Here is a 23,593-nt window from a genome sequence, read left to right as displayed (position 1 = left end):
AATAAAGATTATGTGATCCATTTTTAGTCTTTTATGCTTAAACACATTTTAATATTTTGATAATGTATTTGTGGATGCCACATTCATTTCCCTTTGAATTATCAGTTTAATTTCTGAACCCATTGTCTGGGCTCCATTTTGAACAGGTCTGATTAAACAATAGGGCCTGCCTTCATTATACAGTAGTGTGATTGCCATGAGTTATTGTGAATAAACACCAATCTTGCTGTACCAGTGAATTAAAATGGAAATAAAAAGTAGCATTTATTATGGTTTACAACGTATTTAGTTATGACATGGGCAAATTATATTCTAAATATCAAAAAGCATTTTATTCTTGCATGTGATAAGCCAACAGAAGATCTGGTCCAGAAAGAGCATCCTATTTAAAACAAAATGGCACATCTAAACATCAATCTGCATAAAGTTACACATTTAACACATTTTCGAAATGGCCTGTAAACCTCAAAAATAAACTAATAGAATATGGAAACATGCAAAAGTAAAGTTCAACTGCATGAAGAGCAAATCAGAAACCGTCAGTTGCCAGAAAACAGACATTTACAGCATGTGAATTAGAATACACCCTGCACGTTGTGACTTGCCACACAAAGTTTGGAATAGCCTTTCCATTCATTTCAGAAATCACTTAAAACAGCAAGACTTTAAATATCTTTAGAAGTAAACAAAGATTTTGCAGTAAATCCTTTTTTTTGTCATTTGCTAAAATGCAATATTTGCGTAAATGTGAAGATAACTGTAGAATAATTTTGAAAGCTTAGCTAATTGAACTGAGAACAGGAATCGTGTGCATTTTAACAAAAGTATTATAAATAAGCTATCTCAGAACAGCATTTTCTCCTGTGCAAATCTTCTTTAAAGGTGGCGCTCCTGATTCATCCAATTCCTCCTGTTAAATTAAAAGGAACACATGAAATAGATTACTTAAATGCTTACACAAGTAGAAACAATTATACTTTAAATTAACATCAACAGACCCCAGAGATATGAATAACAATCCTTTTTAATCAAGGAAAATAAGTTGGTCTTCCTTGAAGCCATTTTCAGAAAGTGTACCCGTGTATCTGGGGTGCTCCGTCTGACAGTTCCTGATGAAAGAAGGTCCTCCTTGATGAGAGTAGGAGGCTCGTCAGCCCCCTCCTGTCCTGAATGAACTGGCTCTGCATTCACATGAGTGGAATTACAACCTCATTAATGCTGCTTTGACAATGACGGAACACAGAGACACAATTAAGTGTTGTCATAGAGATATGTAAACCCATTTGTCATTATTTATAATAGTTACCATTGAATACAGACAGTTGAGGGTAAACACCTCAGGACACAGGTCGGTTTTTATTGTTCGGTCGAATGATAGAGCCATGGTTCCTTGTTGTTTAGTTTTAGGATACCATTATATTCACGAATACAGTATATATTGTGTGTACATGTTTTCAAACTACAGGAATAATGTGTAACATTGAGTGAAAATACGCTTCAGAGAGCCATCCACAAACCATCCACACTCTCCTGGCCCAGCATTGGTGGTTGCGAGTCTTCAGTTCGGAGGCTGGAGGTATGTGGAGGGCTGACCTGCTGCGAGCTTGAGGTGCTGCTGCTGTTATCCATTTTAGGTTGGTAAACGTCCGACAGAAAGCTCTGGTTGCTGTTTTCATCTGAGGCGGAGAGCACAGGTGTTGTTCTGAGCATCAGGCCACAGCTTCATCTCTTGCAACTTTTTTTTGTTGGTTTTTATTACATCCACATACCATCAAGCATGCAAAGGCTCCAGTATTTTATTAAAAACAGCCACAAAACTCACCAGTGAAATCCAGCAAAGAGTTACTGTTTTCCAGGACATCTTTCAGTCCTCTAACCTCTCCACCTGTGGATTTGGTGCGATATATCTGATAACAAAGAGGGGATTGACAAATTAGACTACTTATTAGCTGGATTCATTACAGTAAATCCTTAGTGAATTTTTTGACATGTCAGATGCCCCCCACCTGCTTTGTTTCTGTTACTGGCACCCACTTGAATATGCGTAAGGACGTGTCTCCAACTGTCACCCATTTCTTCTCCCTGGTGATGAAATTAGTTTTACTAATTGTGGTAAGGGGGTTTGTGTAAGTCTACTGAACAGCACTAACGTTACACCATCGGCTTTAATAGCGTTAATCTGCAACAAGACAGACAACATACATGCTCGTGTCTTATCTGTCCACAGCAGAGATGGCAGCAAATAAAATATCCTATTACGCTCACTGATAGCCATCGTTTACGCGTGTAGAAATCATGAGAATCGGCGTTGATTTATTTCAGTGTAATGTGACAACAGGGCAGTCGTGTAAATTGCAGCGCGCTGCATGTGAGGCTGTAGCCATATTGACAGCTCTCGGCGGAAAAAACTCAGCTAGCCCCGCCTCACCCGTCAATCCGGGGCATTGATTGGACGGCAGCTCCGTCAATCATCTAACTTTTCCGACTGAAGTTTGTTGAGCGACGCAGCAGATATCAGGCTACAGTCTACTAATACATTTCCCTCCATATTGTCCCCCACACAGCCTACATACCATTTGCGCACTTTCTCGATGGCTGCCAGGACCTTTTTAATGTCATCTTTAGCCCGACTTCGGGTCTCAGCGCGGCCTGATCGTCCAGACATCTTGATGCTGTTATGATTCATCTACAGATGCATCTGAAAACTTCAAGACCAAGCCCCAGTCATCCGTTACAGTGGTAATCTCGCGAGATTTCATCGTCTCAGTCCCCCCCCCCATCCTTTTTTGCCTCATCCTTCTCAGTATGCTCATAATGTAAGTACTGTAATGATAGGCTGTGTTTTTTCATTATATATTTATTTATCTGATGGACGTCTGTATTTACAGTGATTGAGACTAGCACTTTAAGTACTTGTACTTTACTTGAGTATTTGCATTTTATGCTACTTTATACTTCTACAGTCTATACTTCTACCCCACATTTTACTAGACTACATTTATATGATATGAGTTCTAGTTACTCCCCAGATTAAGATTGTACATAAATTTATAGTGCACTACTAAAGATAAAACCTGCGGTTCCCAACCTGCTAAGTAAAAGTACTCATTCTGGCCTTTGTGACAGACATGTGATCATATATCACATTATGAGATTGTTAATACTGATGCATCAATACATAAAAAGCATTTAACTGTTGTAGGTGCTCAAGTTGGAGCTTTAACTACTTTATATACTGTTTGGTAGTTTAGTAGTATTTTTAGTGTGGTATAGGTACTTTCAAGATCTGAGTATACGCCTACTTCTTCCATCGTCTATTTATTTGTTGATTGTGATTTATACTTTGTGCACGTTCAGCTGGTCCTCCTGTTTCCTTTGCTAAACAATCTATTTTTGTTTAGTTTTGTTAATGTGAATAACTGGATTTGCCCTTGCTACTGTGTTTATTTTAGACAAAAGCTTAGAAGAATGTAGACTAGTTTTGACTTGCGGTTCCCATGTTTGACCAGCAGATGATAGCCTTGAGCTGTGCACAGCAAATTGACCCCTCATGTGGGTAAGACAGAGCAAGGGTCGATTCTATTATACTTTGGTAATTATGGGAATGATCACTGACTGGAAATGATCATTCGTTAGCCTATAGCCTCCCGGGAATACGAAAGCAGGGTCAGCTCTCTTTAACCCTTGTGAAAAATACTGTGTAGTGACATAAAGGGAACAAAGAAGAAGCATGATAAGCTCTCTCACTTAGCAATCAATACTTGTTGACACACTGTACAGTTTCGCTGATCAGACAGTGCTGACACACTCTACTGACAATGTTTAGTGCCAGTCTATTGTCATTTGCACAAGTGGTGTTGTCACTGATCAGGACACCACAAGGGATATAATTTCTTCATTTCCTGCAGAGCTTATGGCATGAATTAGCCTACTGTACTGTCTGAATTCTGGTCTTATTGGCAAAAAGTGATGTTGCGCATAAGACATTACAGTTTATTCAAACTTCCTTTTGTCTTTATCTACCACATATATCAGCCTCGGCTCGGGTGTCATCATTCATCATGTTCCTCAAATTGAATTAAAATATATTAAATTAAATAGATTTAAACCTTCTCTACATCATATTACTATGAGATTGTCAGAGCAAAAGGGCAGTGATTGGGATTTTTACCATTAATTGTCGCTGCCTATGATAAATCATTGTCTTCTTCAATTCTGCAATATATATTATATACAGCAGTGGTTCCCAACCTTTTTTGTCCAACGTACCCCCACAGCCCTATCCGGTGGTTGTAAATATCCCTTTATCATGAGATGGCTTTATGGTATTATTCAATTGTATTTTTAGTTTTTTAAATTTTTTAAATTTTTGTTTTTTCCAACTAGTCTTTCTGCAGTCATAATCAATTTACAGTTGATTTAAGTTGGTCAAAAGCGGAGGCATGTCTTGTGCAGAACCCCATTGTTGGTAAGTTATTGTGACAATAGCTACAAAGATCAGCATGACACATATTTGTAATCTTACTTGTGTGTTGACAAATATGTGGCTATATACAGTATTATCATATCACAATAAAAAAAAATTCAAATTAGCTGAGCTTCACCATTCATCCAACACCCAGAAGTACCCCTTGGAGTACAAGTACCTCTGGTAGGGAATCACTGATATACAAAAACAGTCTTAAAGTAGTTTTGTAGCATTATGCGCAACATGTGAGACTGAATACTGTGGTACTGTGGCGATAATATTGTCAAGACCTATATTTCATATCTGTTTGATAAAGACTGCTGTTGTAGTTTAGTTATTTATACAAGGCTATAAAATTAAAATCACAACACATAACTGATGTTGTGGGCGTACCCTGTTGGAGCTGCAGCCATTGTCTGACAACACAGGAAGGAGTCAGTGATAGTTGCCAGAGAAAATATCCAGCCAGGCTTATCAGCATGCAGCTGAAGGGTACCCCCCATACCAACAGCAGAAGCTTGTACATGTTTCTCTGAGGACACTGTGAGTAAGGACAGAGGTCAAAACTGAGTGTTATTAAGACAGATAGCCTATTAATGTATTGTACACATCACTTCTGGTTTCTTTTAATGTCGTCTTGTCCTCATTAAGAAAAAGTATATTTCCTGCAATATTTTAGAGAAAATACACCATGTATCATGTTACTCATTTTAAATAATATTACGCAAATGAGTTGATTAGTAGCATAACAAGTAATTATGAAACTAGAAGTAGGCCTGTGATTTATATTGTTGAACATGTAGGCTAATCATTGGACCGAGTTGTAAACAGCTTCCGTTAAAGGTTTTACAGCTTACAGAGTTGAATCTATTTAAGCAAACAGCTGTATTTTCAGGCAGTATAGCTAGTAAATGATAGGGGCTTTATTTTGAAAAGTGAAAGCGGAAGTGCCGTCTATAACCGTGTCTCACTTTACTCTGGTGCCGTTCAGACGTCTCCTGTCATTGACGGGTGGTGGATAGAAAGGCCAAATGATCCCTTGAACGGGACGACGAGTCTAGTCCAGCACAGCATGGACCGCTGCCCGCCATAGTTAGTGCAGGTTTTTTTTTTTTTTTTTTTTTTTTACAGTCTAGCCTTTTTTATCGGCTGAAAGTTTTTTTTTTCTTATTTTCTTTCGCTGCTGTGAAAAACAGACGACAATGGATCGAGTGAAGAGCTCCATGCAGCAAGTACCCAACGCTATCCCCAAAGTGATCCGACGGACTGGAGGGGCCAACAGTCTGGAGCTGGAGAAGGAAAACTTTGAGAGAGGGCAGGTATGGAGCAGTGGGTACATAAATACAGCATTATTTTCCTGAAAGAGTGGGATGAATGAAAGTGCTGAGGTGGGAGGATAATGCCAGGATTTGTTTGCTGTCAGCTTACTACTTTAAACTATGCATTGTGAGATTTTGTCTGAAGTGAGCTCAGGGTCCTTAAAAAATAACACACAGGAACCACATTTTTGCATTTTTATTTTCGATATATTTAAGTAATTCCTCCAGTTTTGATACTTGAGTTACACAGCCTGTACTTGATGCAGCTTGTGGTTTATTCCAGTGCTACTTTCCCTGATGTCTGTCGGTGAGCAGCAGAGATATGCCAATGAATCCACTGTACAACAAAAGAGCTGTTGCAATGTAGGTCAATGGCCTTTTGAATTCAGATAACAGTGCTGTTTAGCCTATCTGTAGGTTGGACCAGGCAAGAGGAAGGCAAGTTGAAGCTCTGTGTGGAGATGTGTCATTCTGTAGGCCTTCAGGATCACTGATGATAATGACTGGATGTTTTTGTGTGTGTGTGTGTGTGTTATGGCTTCTGATATTAAATGCTGTGTAGCTTCAAGAGCAACATCTGACTTTGTTTGAAGCTGCTCTCCCAGTGAGCCTATGTATGTAGGCTGCTGCTATGCTGTCGAGCCTGCTGCTTCCTGCCTGGTGGTCTCCCCTCCCCTCTCCCCAAACCATGCACAGAGGAGGGGAAGGGGGGAGAAAGTAGGTCAGATGAATCAAGGCAGCCAAACTGCCATGGTAGTGCTGCCTGCAACATGCTTCTCTCATTTACAGCGGCTGCTAAACTGGACAGTACAGTCAACACAGGCTAAATGTGCACACAGCAGGTATTTGGCAATTCCGTGTCTGGATGGTCGCGTGCAATTTGACACACACACAGGCCTCTCCCATACAAGACAGTAGCAACATGGATTAAAAGGCTGGGAAAGAGACATGCGTGGCTTTATGTGTCCCAAGCCAAGCCTGGTCACTAGGTCAGTGGCAGGCTCCTGGGTTCACATCCTCTGGAAGTGTGTCAATGCAAAAGAGTCTTCAGCATCACAACACGAAATATGCTCATAGGTTCTTCCCATGCCTTGTCATTGCATGTGCAGATGCGTCTGAATGGAGTAGGGGTTTTGCCCTTTGACAGCTTTATGCATTAAAGCTCTCAATTATCTGACACCATTTAAATGAGCAGTGAAAATATTCATGCAAGATGAAACGAGCACAAGTTTGATTTGTTGTTAGTTATCCGTGCCCCAGCATGTCCAGCCCTGCAGCATGACACATTCAGTTGTTTTGTTCTTGATACTAATGGTATTTTCCTACTTCCTAGTTTTGACTGTTTTCACTAGTTAGGATTTGTTAGTTAGTAGTCTTGATGTTTGTGTCCAACCCACCCCCCACCCCCTTTGGTTGATTCTTGACTGGGGATCCAGAGCTGTGGCAGACGGTGCAGGAATCAATGAATCTGCTGTCTACTTTACAGGGGATCAGCGAGGGATAATCTTATCTGATCTGTTGTGCTAAAGCTGCCTAAATCTGCTGGGTGTCTGGCTTTCACCTCCTGTCTGTCTGCATAGCTGTCTGTCTGCCTGTCTGTCTTTTTTGTGTTGCAGCCATCTCTTTTTAGCCAGCTTAATGTTTAAAAATAATAAGCTATAATGTTATTATATATTATTGTGACAGATAGAAAGATAGATAGATAGAAGAAAGCAAATAAAAGAAGCCCACTCGCAAAAGTTATTGGACAAGTATCCTATCATACCATTCTACAATATCAGGGTACAATGAATTCCTCAGACAGTTATTTTCTATTTAAGAACCCAATGAAGCCTAACAGAAGACTGAGGTGTGTGTGTGTGTGTGTGTGTGTGTGTCAGTAGTATGAAGGGTGAAAAGTAGATCATATAGTATGCAACCTGCTTTCAATATTCTACAGTCAGATGTGAATATAAACAGTGTGCACTGCAGACAGCAGGGTCACCTACCTTCACTTTAATGCCATAGTTGTATAAAACAGTGATTCTGAGAATATCTCTCTCTCTCTCTCTCTCTCTCTCTCTCTCTCTCTCTCTCTCTCTCTCTCTCTCTCTCTCTCTCTCTCTCTCTCTCTCTCTCTCTCTCTCTCTCTCTCTCTCTCTCTCTCTCTCTCTCTCGTTGGGTAAACAACCAGGGTGTGTTCAAAATCCTCTCTGTCATAGTGTCCACACTGGGTTATAAAAAGAGCGAAACAGGGCGGCCAGATAGCACACAGTGCTTGCTTTTAATGACATGTTTTGCCTCATAATAGCAGCTGACTCTTTAATTTAGAGTTTAGGGGGAGATTTAATCTTTTGTGTTTTTGTCTCGGAACATTATTACATGTTTTATTGTGTTAGCAATAGCAGTAGGAAAAACCAACAAGTAAACAAGTTAGTACTGAACATTTACATGTTTTTATTATCTTTATTTTAAGGCTCCAAAATGCCAGAGATACCAACTCTCTCGTAGATTGCAGCACAGTCTCCCAGCTGTCAGAGGCCAGAAGAGGTTTTTCATTTGAAAGCTGGTGTAGGCAGTAATCTCTGGGCCGATATGAACCATAATTAGTGCTTGTGGAAAACTTCTGGGGCACCAGTTCCTCAGCCGGGACATGCAGCGTGAGCTCGAGTGACACCACACAAAATAATCAAGGCCTTAAAATTAGACAGCCTTCTCCTTCTCCTTTACATGTCCACACAGAGGTCACTCCTGTTTTTGAGTGCTGTGTGTTTTGGCTGTTAGTATGAATGTGTGCAGCAGTGTTTCCCAATTTTTCTGTTTATGTGAACTGTCAATATTATTGCTGGTTTGGTCAAGTTGGTATTTGTTCTGCTACTACTTGAAGTAGCAGAAGCTGGGCGTTTCAACCATTTATTTTAGTTAACTATTTAAATTCTTTATCCATTACTGTTAGCTGACTTTTTCGACTGTTTATCTTTTATTTTTAGCTGACCATTTTGACTGTTTATTCATTATTGTTAACCAACTATTTCAACTATTAATCCTCAACTAACCGCTACTGTTAGCTGACTATTTCGACTGTTTATCCATTTTTTTATTTAACCCTTATTTAACCAGGAAGTCCCTTGAGATTGAAATCTCTTTTCCGAGTGAGACCTGGCCAAGATGGCACACCAGTTACAATTTAAATAGAAATACAGCATAGTCCAAACAAACAAACAAGCATCACACATAAAGGAAAGGAACAGGTCACATGTGGCAGTTATATTTTTGAGGTACATGGCATTTTAACATGGCCTTAAATTCATTTAATGGGACTAGATCATTTAGATGTAGCAAGTTTTGGAAGTTATTCCAAGATCAGGGAGTGAAGTAAGAGAAGGCTTTTTTCCCCAGCTCAGTAAAAACCCTTAGAACCTGGTAAGAGAGCCACCTGGTGGAACGGAGATGAAAACTGCTGGAATTCTGCCTAAGGAGAATACATAAATATGCCAGCAATTTACCCAACATGGCCTTATATAGAAAACTACGCAAATGAAGTTGTCTACGTAGACTTAGTGACAGCCAGCCTGCCAGTTTAAAAAAGTTTGCAATGATGAGTACGGGAATCAGAGTTAGTTAAAAAGCGCAGCGCACTATGGTACACAGAATCTAAAAGGTGGAGAGTACTAGAGGCAGCATGCATGTAGACAACGTCAGCATAGTCCAAAAGGCTTAAAAAGGTAGCCTGCATTCTGGCTATCGTGTTAAAACAAGCCTTATTTCTAAAGTCAAACCCCAGCCTTAGTTTCAGCTGTTTTACAAGCTTTTCTGTGAGATCCCAAGTCCCCGGAACTGCCACTCTGAAATCATTTAGTATAATGCCAAATGTGTGGTCCTGCATCTTGACTGAATGGTCTGGTGTGTGGGTTCTTAAGATTAAATAATAGGTTGATTCTGCCGTTATGTCTGTGGAATCCCACATTTTTAATATTGGTTAAGATTTTTAAATCCTCCTGTGTGCACCAGACATTAATTAGCTGACTGTTTCAGCTGTTTATCCATTACCATTAGCTATTTTGACTGTTAATCCATTATTGTTAGCTAACTATTTTGACTGTTTATTACTTTTAGCTGTTTCAAGTGCTGTGTTTGCCCGCTAACTAGTTTTGACGCGCTCTCAGTTGGGTGTTTTAAAAAACAGGTGTTACAATGGGCTTGATATCCAGATCCACAATCTTCTCAAAAACCTCCTGGCAACTGCAGTAAGTACCCCCTGGTTGTGAAACACTAGTGTACTGTAGGTGTGGACATGCACTACTGGACGCCACTCATCCCCCTGGCCTACACCCTCGTTTAGTGCTGTTTGGTGCCCTGGAAGCTGTGGAATTCAGGGGAGGAGCGGCGCCATGGCCCTCGGGCACAAGCAGGGCTCAGCAGGACGGACTTAGACAAGAATTTTTTTAATCACCCTGTCTCTCTGCCTCTTTCTCCTGTCTTTTGTCTCTCTTTTTGCCTTGTTGTTCTATCCTTCATCGCTCATTGTCTTGAGTCTTGCTTTGCTTCTTTTACATCCTGCAATTCAAAATGCAGGGAAGTTATGGAGGGAAATCCACATACATGCAGTACACACACACAGACAAGCAAGAAAGCAAGACCATTAAAAGCCATGAGGCAGCAGAAACAGCAGGCAGTGGTTTATGGCCTCATTGCACTGACTGTCTGTAGAATAATAGAGCTGGTCACAGGTCAGTAAGTGGAACAAAGTGCACCGATGAGTTCCTGGTGGCACTAACAATGACTTTGATTTACAGATTATTTTGGAGTTTGCTTCTGTGTTTATGGCACAGTAAAGCGGAATGGGAGAGTGACAGAGATGAGGTGTTCCTTTTTGTTTTACATGCAGCAGGTCAAAAGTCAGCCTGAAACCTACATCACTGTTGTAAGCGTGTGGTATGCAAATTAGCCTGCAGCACCTTGAGTGGCTCTCATTTTAAATAATCATCCTAATACAATACAGGCCTCAGCTGTGTGACAGAATACATTCTGCACTGACTCAGGCTGGGTCATGTAGTTGAAATAAATAGTATATTAGTATGCATATTTTCTGATATCAGTAAAAGAATCACACAAAAATCAAACTGATGTCCTGCTGTTCTACATTACATCAGACAAAACTCTTCATTTATGTCAAACAAAACTTTAGCTAAATTAGTACTTGAGTAGTTTGAGTGCTTAGAATCATTAATTTGCACAACCTGATAGCATCATATAATCAGGTTATGATTCCACTAAATGTCGATAAACAATATTGAATTATTGCCCAGCCCTAGTACTGGTCATGCCAACTCGATTATTGCTATATAGCATGTCAGAATGAAAAGGAAAGCTTATTGATGCCTAAAATAAGCACAATGGATGCAAGCAGGATTTTACCCTCAATTGTTTTGCACTATATTTTGATAGATGTCTGAGCCTAAACATTCTCTGCAGACCTGCTTTAACACAGCAGACTGCCCAAAGGCTGATTTAAGGCTACTAGAGAGCATACACAGTAGGTACAATCTCTACTACAACTATCTTTTTAAAGTTTTACCTAATAGAAAAACATTAAGTAAGAGTGTTCATTTTTTTGTACACAGATTTCTCAGTTTTGATCAAGACTTAAACACTTACATGTTTCTACTGCTTTTAAGTAAAGCACAATAAAACCTTTAAACAACAAGAGGCATTTAGAGTATATGATGTCACCGTTACATGAACAAGTTTGTGATGTTTGATGAGCAATAAATGGGCAACTTAGTTGGAACTTCTCTAGTTTCTTGTCATCTGTCCCTCAGCCTAGAAATCTGTAATCATTGAGGAAAGAAGATTCTCTGTGTCATTAATGCTTAACTTGATTTTGAGAAGCTTATTGGAGTGGAAACATGGCAATGAGGAAATGACGCACAATGGACACTGATTGACGGCACAAAATTAACAGCCTTCCTTTTATTAGATTTCAGCATCAGCATTCATTTTCACCTACTTGTTTATTTTGCAACAACGGGCGTTTTTAATATTTTAAACACCTGGTTTAAAACAAGAAATCAAACTCCGATATATCCTTTATTTGAGGTTGGTAAAGTTGTATAAAAATAGGATGGGGTTTGGGTGGCTGAGTGAAAAGCCAAGCAGAGACAGAGTGGGACTGCTGTATGTGAGAAATGCGCTGTGAGCCTGCCCTCACAACGAAGGGCCCACGCCGTACCAGGAAGTGAAGAGACACAGGAGGGGGGGGGGGGGGGCATTGTCTGGAGAGAGACTGTTTATGTTGAGCAGCCTGGAGGTATATTGTGCAGCCCCGATGATATAATGAGTAGCGTATTAATTATTGCAGCTGGCCTGGCTTCGGTTGCTCAGCTGATGTCCTGTGATTGTATAGAGAAGCCTTTTTTAAAAGAGCGACCTGGGTTTAAAGATGGACCTTGTGGGCTTATTGTTTTTTTTTGGTGAGATCCACATGAAAAGAGTAGCATTATCATCCTTTTTAATAAACCAATTTACATTAGAAAAACTAATAATAAAGTTTCAAATGTTTGATCGTTAAAGTTCTATAATTCTTGATTTGATCATTTATATTATGACTTAAAACTCCTAAAATGTCAACACATGATATAGGCTACCAAAGGGCTGCTGTAACATGGCAGTACATTCTCACAAATACAGTATATTACTATATAACTTATAATAATAATAATAATAATATCAGGTTAGTACACGTTTATTGAAACACACTACATAGACATACCACTTTATTAGGTACATCTATACAGTGCAATCCAGCTCTGCCACATATCTACCTTTACAAAGCTTATAATGCTCACTTTCTGTTGATGTTAAAAAAAAAAAAAAAAACCGATATTGTTTTATTACTGAGAACGTGGTTTGTGGTGTTTTTGTACTGGACTGCATTATATTGTAATGTGTTTCCAAGTATTTTTTGGGTAAATGGGGTAGACAAAACATTAGAAACACCTCTCAATGTAATGCAGCTGATTTCAACACCAACATCCTCTCTAATAAACATGTAGTTAATTGATAACTTTCCGACAGTGTCATTCAAAACATAAACATACATTAGAATTTACAGGTGTACCTAATAAAGTGTCTCACACAGTTCTCTTTACCAGCATGCAGATCGAAACAACATTTAATCCATACAGAAATACTAGATACTATATTATAGCGATGCCAGTCAAGTTCCCGTCCACGCCACCCTTCTTGCGCTCAGTCCAGGAAATGTCCTTAACAATATTCAGCATAATATTGTAGGTAAAGGCATCCAGCATTCGTTACATGCAGGTGAAAGAACTGATTGTGTGTGAGGATAGATGTTAAACTTACATTTAAAGTTTATAATAATAAGAGTAATGATGGCTCTGTCGTCTAAATGCCATTCAACTATTAGCCTAATTCATTCAGTGTGTTATTTACACTTGTGCTTTTCCTACTGTGACGTATCAAAATGTCTTCTGTGAAACACCTCTATTCTAAAACATGTATTTAGTTTATGCACCTGGCTCACATCAGACACAACTGTGTTTCCTGGAGGACAGAAAATTGTGGTTGACACTCTCAGAGAAACCAGATGGGGGCATCAGTTACCCAGAATTGCTCTCATGTTGAAAGCTGAGCCCTCACCCACCCCTCTTTTCCCATTTGTAACTTGCTCATTTCAAGGCATCATGTGTTTTCCATAAGCATAATATCACTGAACACTTAAGACCTGGAAGTAATCCACATCTGAAATAGGCCTCATCTCATAAAAACAAATGTCTGCTTAGTAAAATATGGCATGTTTTCTTTAAGGAATAATGTTTCTAGTGGTGTTAAAACAAAAAAAGTTTGTGGTTATGGTCATATTTTGTGTATGTAAGTTGCTGAGGAGCATCCTCTTAGAAGATTGATGCCATTTTTTTGTCTTTTGTCTTCTGCTGCAGGTGAGGTGAACCAATCCATAGATAAAATAATTTGTGACCATTATTATGCTTTCTAATGAATTCAGCAACAGTGGAAACTCTGCTGTTTTCTCATTTCCTGCACACTCACCCCGCCCTCTTCACCCCCACCCCTCTCACAGGACCCCCTGGCGGTCCCTGGACCCCAGCTTGGGAACCACCGGGTTTGAGCCATCCCACTCTTCAGGCTCCATGCTACTATTGTCTAACAAGAGAGCGGGCTATTTGCAAAATAAAGGTAGCCTACTGCCTCGCTCTTAGCCGCTATGTGGGCTTATACCTAGACGGGCAGGGTGAGTTTTTTTTTTTTTTATTTTATTTTTTATGTGGAGCAGCGGTGAAATGTGCGGGTGTTATTAGCGGCAGTCCTCTTGCGTTTGTCCTCCCAGACAGCTTCGGCTTCTCGGCGGTGGATGCTTGAAGTCCTCGCCGAAAAGAGGGCACGCAGGGCTCACAGAGAAAAAGGAGAAGGGACGCGGAAGGAGGGAAAGATAGGGGAGCATTTTAATACCAAATCGGGACACATGTTGAGCTAAAGGCCCGCTCCACCCCCCCACCCCCACCTTCTCCCAAATGCATTTGTTGCCTCAATCGCTTTCCCGTTACTAATTACTCCGCGTTAGGATAAAGCCAGCGGACCTCCTCTCCGGCTCCAAGGATCCACACTCGCCGCTATAAGGGACGATCATGGATCTCAGTAAAATTGTAAGTGCCGAAGAACCCATTTGTTTTCTTTTTTTATCAGCTACAGATACATACGAGGCTTTGCATGTTTTTTGGAGGTGGGGGTGGTGTCCAAGAAGTCCTCTTGTGCACACACATACACATGGTCTGTTTGCGCGAATACATGCAAGTTGTTCTCAATGCAATGAGGTGCCTGTTGTTGTCTAAATATGCAGCTAAATGTGGCCTGTGGAAGTTTGTTTTTGTTGTGGAGAAGAAGGTTTGAGCCGCAAACCGGGGCACATGGGTACTTGAAGGGGGTCCAGAAGGTCTCAGCTAAATGGAACAGTTTAAATCCGCTAAAATTTAGTGGAAATAATCATTCACACAGATCACAGGTTTGTCTTTACTTGTAGAAATACTCTTAAATAATGCAGTCAAAAGCATCCTATAACAAGGACAGGGCTTTAACACATGAGGGTTTACAGCTTTAACTGGGTCTATTTTGAGGGCCAAGAGATGAAAATGTCTGAGATGCGCGCCTCCCGTTGCCCAGAGCTTTCTGTCTTTTTCGGTCAGTCTCCAGCTGCAGGTTAGTGGACAATGTTCAGCAAAGCACAGCTTAAATGTGCCCTGAATGTCAATTACAGATGGTGTTGATGTCTGATTTCGAAGCTAACCGTGTGTCTTTGTGAAATAATCAACGCGTTACACACATTAAAGAGTAGGTGGCACACTAGGTATGCATTTAAAGTCTGAGGTGGCATAATGTCTTTATCACAAGCAGGACCGTAAACAGACTCCTTGTGTGCATTTATTTTCCTTTGACTCCTGTGCGCTGTGAATGATGTGATAGAGGCTCCAAGTGTCCAGAGTGTACTGGAGCAGGTGCACATAAGCCAGAGCAACAAGGCTGGCCTTTCTCTGCCAACATAGATGGATGGGTGTACTTTTAGCCCTTGTGGAGTTGTGGGGGAGGGTGGGTGATGAAAGCAAAGTCCTATTAGCAAATGTATGAAGAGGCACCAAATCCAAACAGGAAAATCACTCTCTGATCTCTGAAATAAATCTCAGCTGCCCACATGAAGTCAGACGGGGCACGTAGCGCAGACATGGCGTAGGTGTAATGGTGGGAAATCACTTCCACTGGGTCTCCATTCATTTGCACTTTACTGGTTATTTGAGAGTCTCTTGATGCTGTTGGGGAACTGTTCAGTATTGTACAGAACTCCTCAAGGCTGTCCTCCTAGGTTCTTTCTCTGCTGCCATGTTTTTGCTGTTTGGCATTGTGGTGAGACACAGTGGTATGAAAATAAGGTCCAGGCAGATGCAGGACTTGTCAGCAAGCAGACTCTACATTCCCACGCTGCGTAGAAGTTTGGCAATGCACAGTAGAGGCAATTACCTGCTAGATACAAGAGTTTTGAGGAAGTGGATTGCAATAGAGATTTACGTGTTGTGTTTAGAGTTGCATGAAGTTGACATTTTTACAGATGTCAGATAAACGCTTATTTCAGCAGCATCATTGTAGCAGATAGCAATGTTTTTCATTTCCCTGCAGTAGCCCCATGCGTCTAGTTTACCAAGTGGAGTTTACTTGTTAGGTGTTCTTGCACATACAGATCCTGGTTTCTTACAAAACACTACACTGTTTCCAAATGTCAACAATCTGAAACCAAAAAGAGAGAAGGGCATGCAACCAAAGTCCCCAGCCAAAACTGAACCAGGCATATTGCGATTACATGTTTTGTACCTTTAGACCACTACTGAATGTCACAGAGGTGCGTTCTTGAATTTTAATGCTGATACTGAGGAGTTTTATAAACACACAGATTTTAAATATTAACCGAATCATTAAAAACTAGCTTGCAACCCCAGCTGGAATGATTAGTCAGTGGACAGAAAATTATGGTCAATTGATAATTTTTAGTAATTATTAAAAGTAATAAAGTCTCTAGCTTTTCAAAAATGTGAATATTTGCCAGGGGTTCTAAGTTTTCTATGATAGTAAAATTAATGTCTTTTAAGTTTTGGATGGGTTGGACTAAAGAAGCTATTTGATGACATCCCCTTGGGCTCTGAGAAAACATGATCTGAGAAAACCGAGCAAATAATCAGCAGGTTAATTGATTTGGAAATAACTTCTTATTGCAGCGCTACATGTAACAAGTAAAAAGAAATGCATTATTATGGCTAAGCAAATGTATCATCGGTTTATTAAAACAGGACAATAGCTATATTATTATTATTATTATTATTATTATTATTGTGATACTGTGCTGTCGTAGTCTGATTTTATAGATGTGGCTTATTTAAAGAGCAGAGGTTATTTCTCAGGTGCAATAAACTGCCTAAATTTTAAAGCACATGTTTCTATGGAGGAGCCAACTGTCTCATCACTGAATGACATACTTATTTTTGCCTCCACTAACTTCAGTAAAGTCTCTTAACGATGCACATCAAAAGATTTCTTGAGCAAATGTAACAAACTGTGCTGGCAGTTGCCAGTCAAACAGACTGTGGTGCTCAGAAGAAACCAGGAACAGTGTTTTGACTGTTGTGGGACATTTTTAATTGGTGTCAGATAGCTAAATAAGCCCCCATCAAGTCCTTCAGGAAACGCATACACCCGCACACCCACCCACAACTCTGTGATGTTCACGTGTGTTCAGTGTTTGGGAGTAATGAGCAAGTGGGCTGAGGAGCCTCCCAGAGCTGCACAGATGTTCCTTTTTATAACGCGTCGTTGTGACATCACCATTCCTGCAGGAAGTTGGGCTTTTAGAGCTGAGGCTCCTTCACATGAGTCTGCAGAAAGCCGTCTTATTAGGCGAGGCTCATAAACCTGCCATGGGGGTGTTGGCTTGAAAGTTTAATTATGCTGAAGCCCGGCCTTCAGCTTATGTGTGTGCGTCTTTTAACCAGCTGCTGCCGTCCACCTCTGCCATCAGGAACAGAAGCGTGGTGCTCTGAGGTCACACATTCCCAATATCCTGACGCTCTATGTTTTCATGCTTTTTAATGGGCTCTTAAGAGACGGCATCATCCCAGTGGGCGTACCTGCATCACCAAATGCCCTGTTATTATGTTATTAATGGGATAGAAGATGTTCAACACGTTCTGTAGAAAACAGGCCCCCAGTTAGAGTCTGAGAGGATTGTCTGTGACTGACAAGTCATTTGGATAGCAACATAGATGGGCAGTTTCACCATCACCAATGCATAATTATTCATTTCAATGCAGGTTCTGTTCACTGTGTTGATAACAGTGCAGATCAACATGCAGACTGCATCAGTTCCCTCCAGTGAGGCCTGTATAACTGGGTCTGGGTCTACGGGAAAAATAGCCGCTTTAAAAAAAGAGCTTCTTTTCCACTGCCTTCCTCTCCTCACTGCCAGCCACGGTCCTTTTCAAGAGGTGTGGAGTGACTGTTGTATGAGAGCGGATGTTCATGTCAAATGCAGCATGTAAAATGGTCCTTAAAACAAGCAACACAGAGGGCTCTGTTCAGAGGAGTGACCTTTGGAGTTGGGTGGAGTTACTTTTGGAAAAATGTTTGTGCCCCAAAATGCTTTTCCATTTATTATCTGATTTTTTTCAATGCGTTTGTTGAAAGTGCAATTTCATAGTGAGGGAGGACGTGTGTTTGTGTGAACACACCATGGTGAGGCTAGTTTTTGGTTTCAAGTGGTTATTTTTGGTCATGCAGGTTGAACCGCGAGGGGAGTTGTATTATTTTCAAGTAAACGAGCATGTATTTTTAGTTGGTCAAACCTTCCCTTTGCCCAATACCACCAAAGTACACAAAAATACAAATATTAAATGCCCAGTTGTATATTGGATCATATAAATTGCAGGTATATTCACACACAGTGTCAAAAACAAGCTGTTTGTGTATTACTCAACTGTAGATACTTTTACACCTGTGTACCTTACTGGTGTAAACAAACCTTGATCTGAATCAGAAAACATTAAAGTTACACCGTGGAGCATTTTAGCCTCTTTCAGCTCCTTGTTTTGGTTTTATGCCCCACCCAGCAACAAAGGTCAGGTTCGCATTTGCATCATGGATTGACGTAAAGGCCAGACTACATTCAGCTTAGCTTTAAAGGAAAACAACTTGGCACAAGAAACGCCAAAGGTCAGATATTGAGACAGTTTGTGAACAAGCCAAAGGGTTAATCAAACTAACTTACAGAAGACAATAAAAGTGAATTGCAAAGTTAATTATATCACACTTCCTGATTCAGTGTTGAACTACAATAACTTAGCGAACTCCTGTGCAATGAGGGATAGTGTGCTCACTTTCAGTTTTACATTCAAATACGTGGTTCAGATGTCTGGACAAACTTGTTTACAATATGCATAATCATCTGACAGCTCGTGTTTGTTGCCCCATATTTTTAAGAAGTGTCACCTTGTTCATAGAGCTCACCAATTTATTTAGGAAGTACACTTTTATTCATAACTGCAAAAATAAGACCCACATTGTTATAAACCTTAGATTTCCTTGAAAGACACCTGGAAAAGTCTGACAGTAGGAGATGTTAGAGGGTAGAAAGAATGAAATGTTCAGCCTGGCTGACTGTCTCGGCGCTGTCTGGGTTGACTGAACAAGGTTTCTAGCAAAAGCGGGGTGGAGCTGGGCATTTTTCAGCAGGCAGGCAGGAAATGGGCAGTGCAGGGTGTGCCAAGACAGGAAGCCTGACTGAGCGCCTGTGTCCCCGCGCTCCTCACCACTACCTCCACCCCCAGTGCATCAGCCACAATGACCATGCCTCCACCTCCGCACCTCAGCATTACAGTGCTGCTGCGTTTGTGGACAGCTTTGCAGGTTTCCTGTTTTCATTCCTTCCTCTATCCCCTCGCTGTTTATCAGTACAGCAGCTAAACAAGTCTCAGCAGCAGTGTTGCCACCCTCCTCCATGATGTGGCATCTAAACCACCATTCACTTCTCCAGAAAGAGTGGGAAAAGTGTTTTAATGTGTTCTCTGCTGCATGGGAAAAGTGGAATTGGAACTTTTTCAACAGATGGAGATCAGATGGAGTCAAATACAACTCTGAAATACACTTAATAGCATGTCCATGTCCTCAGTTGGGTTTGGTGAATTTTCAAAGACGTTAGGTCTTTTTGAAGGTCTTCATCGGGGCAAGTGCTTGACAAAAGGGAATCTCAGGACTTATAATTGCATCAAACAGAGCACTGGATACACGTCCTGTAGGTTTAAATTTGGACTGATGTAGGGTTATAGGTACTGTACTGAATGTTGTTTTTCTCAGTCTTTGTACAATATTTGTGTGCTTTTTCTTCAAACACACTCAGGAAATAAAGTTAAAAAATCTTGTTCTCCACATGTAAGAAAACGTGTTTGTTTGGTACAGACACCTTCAGAACGTCATATCATCATGATTTTAATAGTTTGTTCAGTGAAAATGAAAAGTGTGATGCAGAAATGATCATTCCTCCTAATATCGCAAATTGTAATATCAGTCAAAATAATCACTTTTAGATATTTTTTCAAAATCGTTCAGCAAGTTATGTTTATTTTTTATTTTGCATTAATCTGAAGATTATTCTCTTAAAAAATCATTTAGTCTGTGAAATGAGGATGAAAAGAGTGAAAAGATTAAAAACTAAACTAAATTTCAGTAGGAAATGCGTTTAATTTTAATTTTACTGTAGTAGCTGGCGCTCCCAGCTCTTCTTCCTTCCAGACCTAAATGACTGGGGTCAGATAATCATAGTACTGTAACTAAGATTAATCACTCCACTCCCATACTAAATCATCAGGGTCACACAAGGATATCTCCTCCGCCTACTCGACCATGAGAATTTAAATCTGGTGAGAACAAGTGTTTACGAATTTACCCTGCCCTCTTTCATTTGGCTCTGGTGAGGTTTTCCACAGTTGCTTTCTCATGATTGAACACTACTGGCTGTGGGTTTGTCTCATCATTAATGCTGACATAAAATGGGCCACAGAAGAGACAAAAATAACCAGCGAGCGCTGTCTTTCCTCCACTGCCATCACAGAGCGACCGTGATGCGATGACATATCTCCAGGACAAACGTGGAAATTGAATCGCCACGGCATGCGTTAATCACATGATCTCGTGAATTGGTCAGTCACCTGGAAGCGAGGCGGAGGGTAGGGACACGAGTCAGTGACTGAAGTCTGTTTCATTTAGCAGGCAGAAGATGCTTCCTCTCTCTGGGCTCTGTGCGCTGACCCTCCAGTGGACGAGGAAGCCAGGCTATGATCAGCATATCAATGCCCTGCTTTCCATAGAAGGGCCGATTGGGGCTTGCCAGGCTTAACTTAACATGCTTTCAACACTGTATCAATAACACTTTGTTCGAAAGCAAAGCTGTGGGGGAAAAGACATGTTTCTGTAGATACCAAGATGTAAAAAGGAGGTTCCTGTTCAGCTGGCGAATCATTGACTGAATCCTTATCACAACCTTTGGGTATGGTGTTGAAAGTGAGGGAAGGATAAAAGGAAGGTATGCGGGAGGGAGTTCAGGGGAAGGGAGTTGAGGTTGGCCGCCCTGTGAACGCAGTGATGTTTCTGTCCACATTAACCAACTAAAGCAGGACTTCCTCAGGGCTGATCTTTGTGCTCTGTCCTCATGGTCACTTGCCTCTCACCTCCGATTTCATTTCTCATCGTTTCACTTTGTCAGCTGGTCTGTGTGGCCGGCCTTAAGAGGAGCTAATGGGCCATTGATGCACTGATGCCAGCAGCCAATGCCAGGAGACCCAGGCAGCTGGCACTCTCATTCAGCCCAAACACAAAGTACAAAGTCTCACTGTGGGCTAATTGGGTCATCCTCATGTGGGAACCAGTCGCACTGGGAGTTTCTCAATCATCCCTTCGATTTGTTTTTTTTTGTATGCGTGTGTGATGGAGTGAAAAGGGGAAACAAAATGAGTTGAAATGACACATTGGAGGGAAAAAAAGGCTCTTCCGTTGATCTAAATGTGCCTTCAACATCCAACAGCTGTTGATATCTACAATAAAAACATTTCAGTTAAAGCTTAGTGTCATCTTTTCCGCGTGACCCTAGTACTGATGACTATAAAAACTAATGCCTCATTTGTTTTGACTGATTAAAAACCAGGACAGTGACAGGAAATGACACACAAGTCACTTCCCCCTTTGCTAATGCGAGGCAGATGTGTCCAGAGTGTAAACAAAATGTTGTGGCTAAGCTATATAGTGTGATTTCGATTTTGGAAATCGAACCTCCTTGATGAAGAGTCAGTGTCAAGGGGCGAATGTATTTATTTTAAGAAGCACAGCCCTTGCACTGAAAAAGCTCTGGCTAGCTTTACGTGCTAGGTGTAGAAATGAAGCTAGTATGTTGCATAGATTGAAATAATGTTTTCATAAAGGACATGTTTTGGTGTCATTGATAATATTTTATGCTTTTTATGTTCATTATTAAGCTGTGCAAGCAATCTCTGCGTTTTGCCAATAACTTCCAAGCTGCAATTAAGATATTAACAATAATGCTGTTTTTCATTTGTTCACCAGCTGAGATGAGATAAGAAAGTTAATCTGTCATTCCCAGCCGTAGTTACACAGATGCAGCTAAAAACTCCCAAAAGCTCCAGTGTAGTTGAATGACAGTTTATTAAAACTGTATCCAGTAATCATCCACTAGTGAGTTTGTGTTTATTTGTAGTTCATGTGTAAACAGGAAGTGTAACTTCTTTCTAAGCAGTTGCTCAAATTTAACTCTGTAACCTTTCCCTCGTGGTCTCAGTCAGAGGAAACAGACTGTAGGTGTGACCACAGTCTTATTTCAGCTCTGTTTTGCAAAGCCCAGACAGGACAGTGTAAACTCTGATGTGTTTGACCTTTTTTATAGTACTGACACACACACGCTCACAGCCAGAGTCTTGGCTCAGGTTGCTGCTGATGCAACAGGACAGGTGTTGGACTTGTAGCTCTAGCACTTATGTTTAATCAACACCATGCATGTTTAATGACAGGAGTGGAAGCGTGGCCAGTCATCATCTTTCTGACACGATGCCGGGTTTCCTCGTCATCGGGATTACGTGCACATGAGGGTAAAGGCAGAGATGTTGAAACAGCAGCCAGCTCTACATTCCTCCTCCTCCTCTTCCTGTTTTCACTCTCCCTCTGTTTTAGTGAACCACTCCTGAATCTTACTCATAAATTAGATTTTTGTGAACACAGAACTCGTGTTTGCCAACTTGCTGGAGCTGCTGATGACATGTCATTTAGATGACGCAGTTGTGGTGTGTGTAGAGGATGCAGTCTATTGTCTGCTGTTGTTTAGACGAGACAGATTGTTTTTTCAATTAATCCCAATTTAGTGTTTGTTCCAAACTGTTTTTGAAGAGATTATGTTTCTGAATAAAATATTATGTAGACTGAGTTTCCAGACATTTTAGATTCAATAGTCAGTGAGACCCGGTTGGATATTTGTTCGCTGTAAGGATGCAAACGTAAATCATTTCAGCGGAGTGTGTTGAATTTGTCCTAGTGACACTAATAGTGGCCAGTGCTCCCTCCTCTTCTGTCCTTCATTCCTGCCTCCTTCCTTCCCCACCCCTCCTGGCCCGCTCCTCCTCCACAATGATTCTTCATGGTGAACTTCCAGTCCTGAAAACTCGTATGCTGGAAGAGGAGGAGCAGACTTAGGATATATATTTTGCACATTTCAGGCCTAGGTTTTGAGTTGATGTCTTGAGATGTGATACGTGAGCCAGATGCTGCCCCAGAACACCTTGTTAAAAAACCCGTCTGGAACTTATAACTTTTGGGCTCCTCTTCATATTTATTTCATCATATAGTGTTCCTGTTCGGCTGTCTAACGTAACCTTGACAGGACATGACGAAAAAGCATTATACAAGAACAAGTAACAAATCCAGGGTTTTTAGCCAGTCGGTTGACACTATGGTCCTAAAATACTTTAGCAACATCTGCGTGGACTGCCATGAAATTTTGTACAGACATTCATGGTCCCCAGATGTATCCTACTGACTTTGGCGATCCCCTGACATATACTCCAGTACCCCAATGAGGTTGACAGCTGTGGTTTTTAGTGGACAGCTATTATTGCCATTAAATTGTAGATATCCATTGTCCCTAGAGGATGAATCTTAATGATTTGGTGATCCCTTAAAGGGGAACTCGGCTTCACAC

The 23,593-nt window shown here is 40.8% G+C and overlaps 2 protein-coding genes across 3 annotated transcripts in view; one reads left to right on the top strand and one right to left on the bottom strand.

Moving 5' to 3' along the window:
• Positions 1-239: 239 nt before the first annotated feature.
• bcl7bb (BAF chromatin remodeling complex subunit BCL7B b) lies at positions 240-2,732 on the bottom strand. The gene is made up of 6 exons (XM_038693699.1): positions 2,574-2,732; positions 2,007-2,082; positions 1,823-1,907; positions 1,518-1,676; positions 1,078-1,181; positions 240-910 (listed from the first exon to the last, which is right to left on the bottom strand). Exons 1-6 carry the CDS (start codon positions 2,684-2,686, stop codon positions 839-841), a joined length of 609 nt encoding a protein of 202 aa, XP_038549627.1. The 5' UTR covers positions 2,687-2,732; the 3' UTR covers positions 240-838.
• Positions 2,733-5,544: 2,812 nt separating this feature from the next.
• The window catches only part of hip1 (huntingtin interacting protein 1), a 47,634-nt gene continuing 29,585 nt past the window's right edge, over positions 5,545-23,593 (top strand). The window contains exon 1 of one of the 2 annotated variants that reach the window (XM_038693696.1): positions 5,545-5,787. In XM_038693696.1, coding sequence (XP_038549624.1) covers positions 5,671-5,787 — 117 coding nt within the window. In that variant the 5' untranslated portion in view covers positions 5,545-5,670. Of the gene's footprint in view, positions 5,788-13,952; positions 14,454-23,593 lie in introns of those variants that run through there. The other variant, XM_038693697.1, reaches the window with a different exon arrangement.

This window comes from Micropterus salmoides, unplaced genomic scaffold, assembly GCF_014851395.1.
Source record: "Micropterus salmoides isolate LMB-PRFRI ecotype aquatic unplaced genomic scaffold, ASM1485139v1 Ms_hic_scaffold_3, whole genome shotgun sequence".
Classification (NCBI taxonomy): domain Eukaryota; kingdom Metazoa; phylum Chordata; class Actinopteri; order Centrarchiformes; family Centrarchidae; genus Micropterus; species Micropterus salmoides.
Note: the sequence above shows the minus strand (reverse complement) of the source record. Positions and strands in the feature narration are given on the sequence as shown.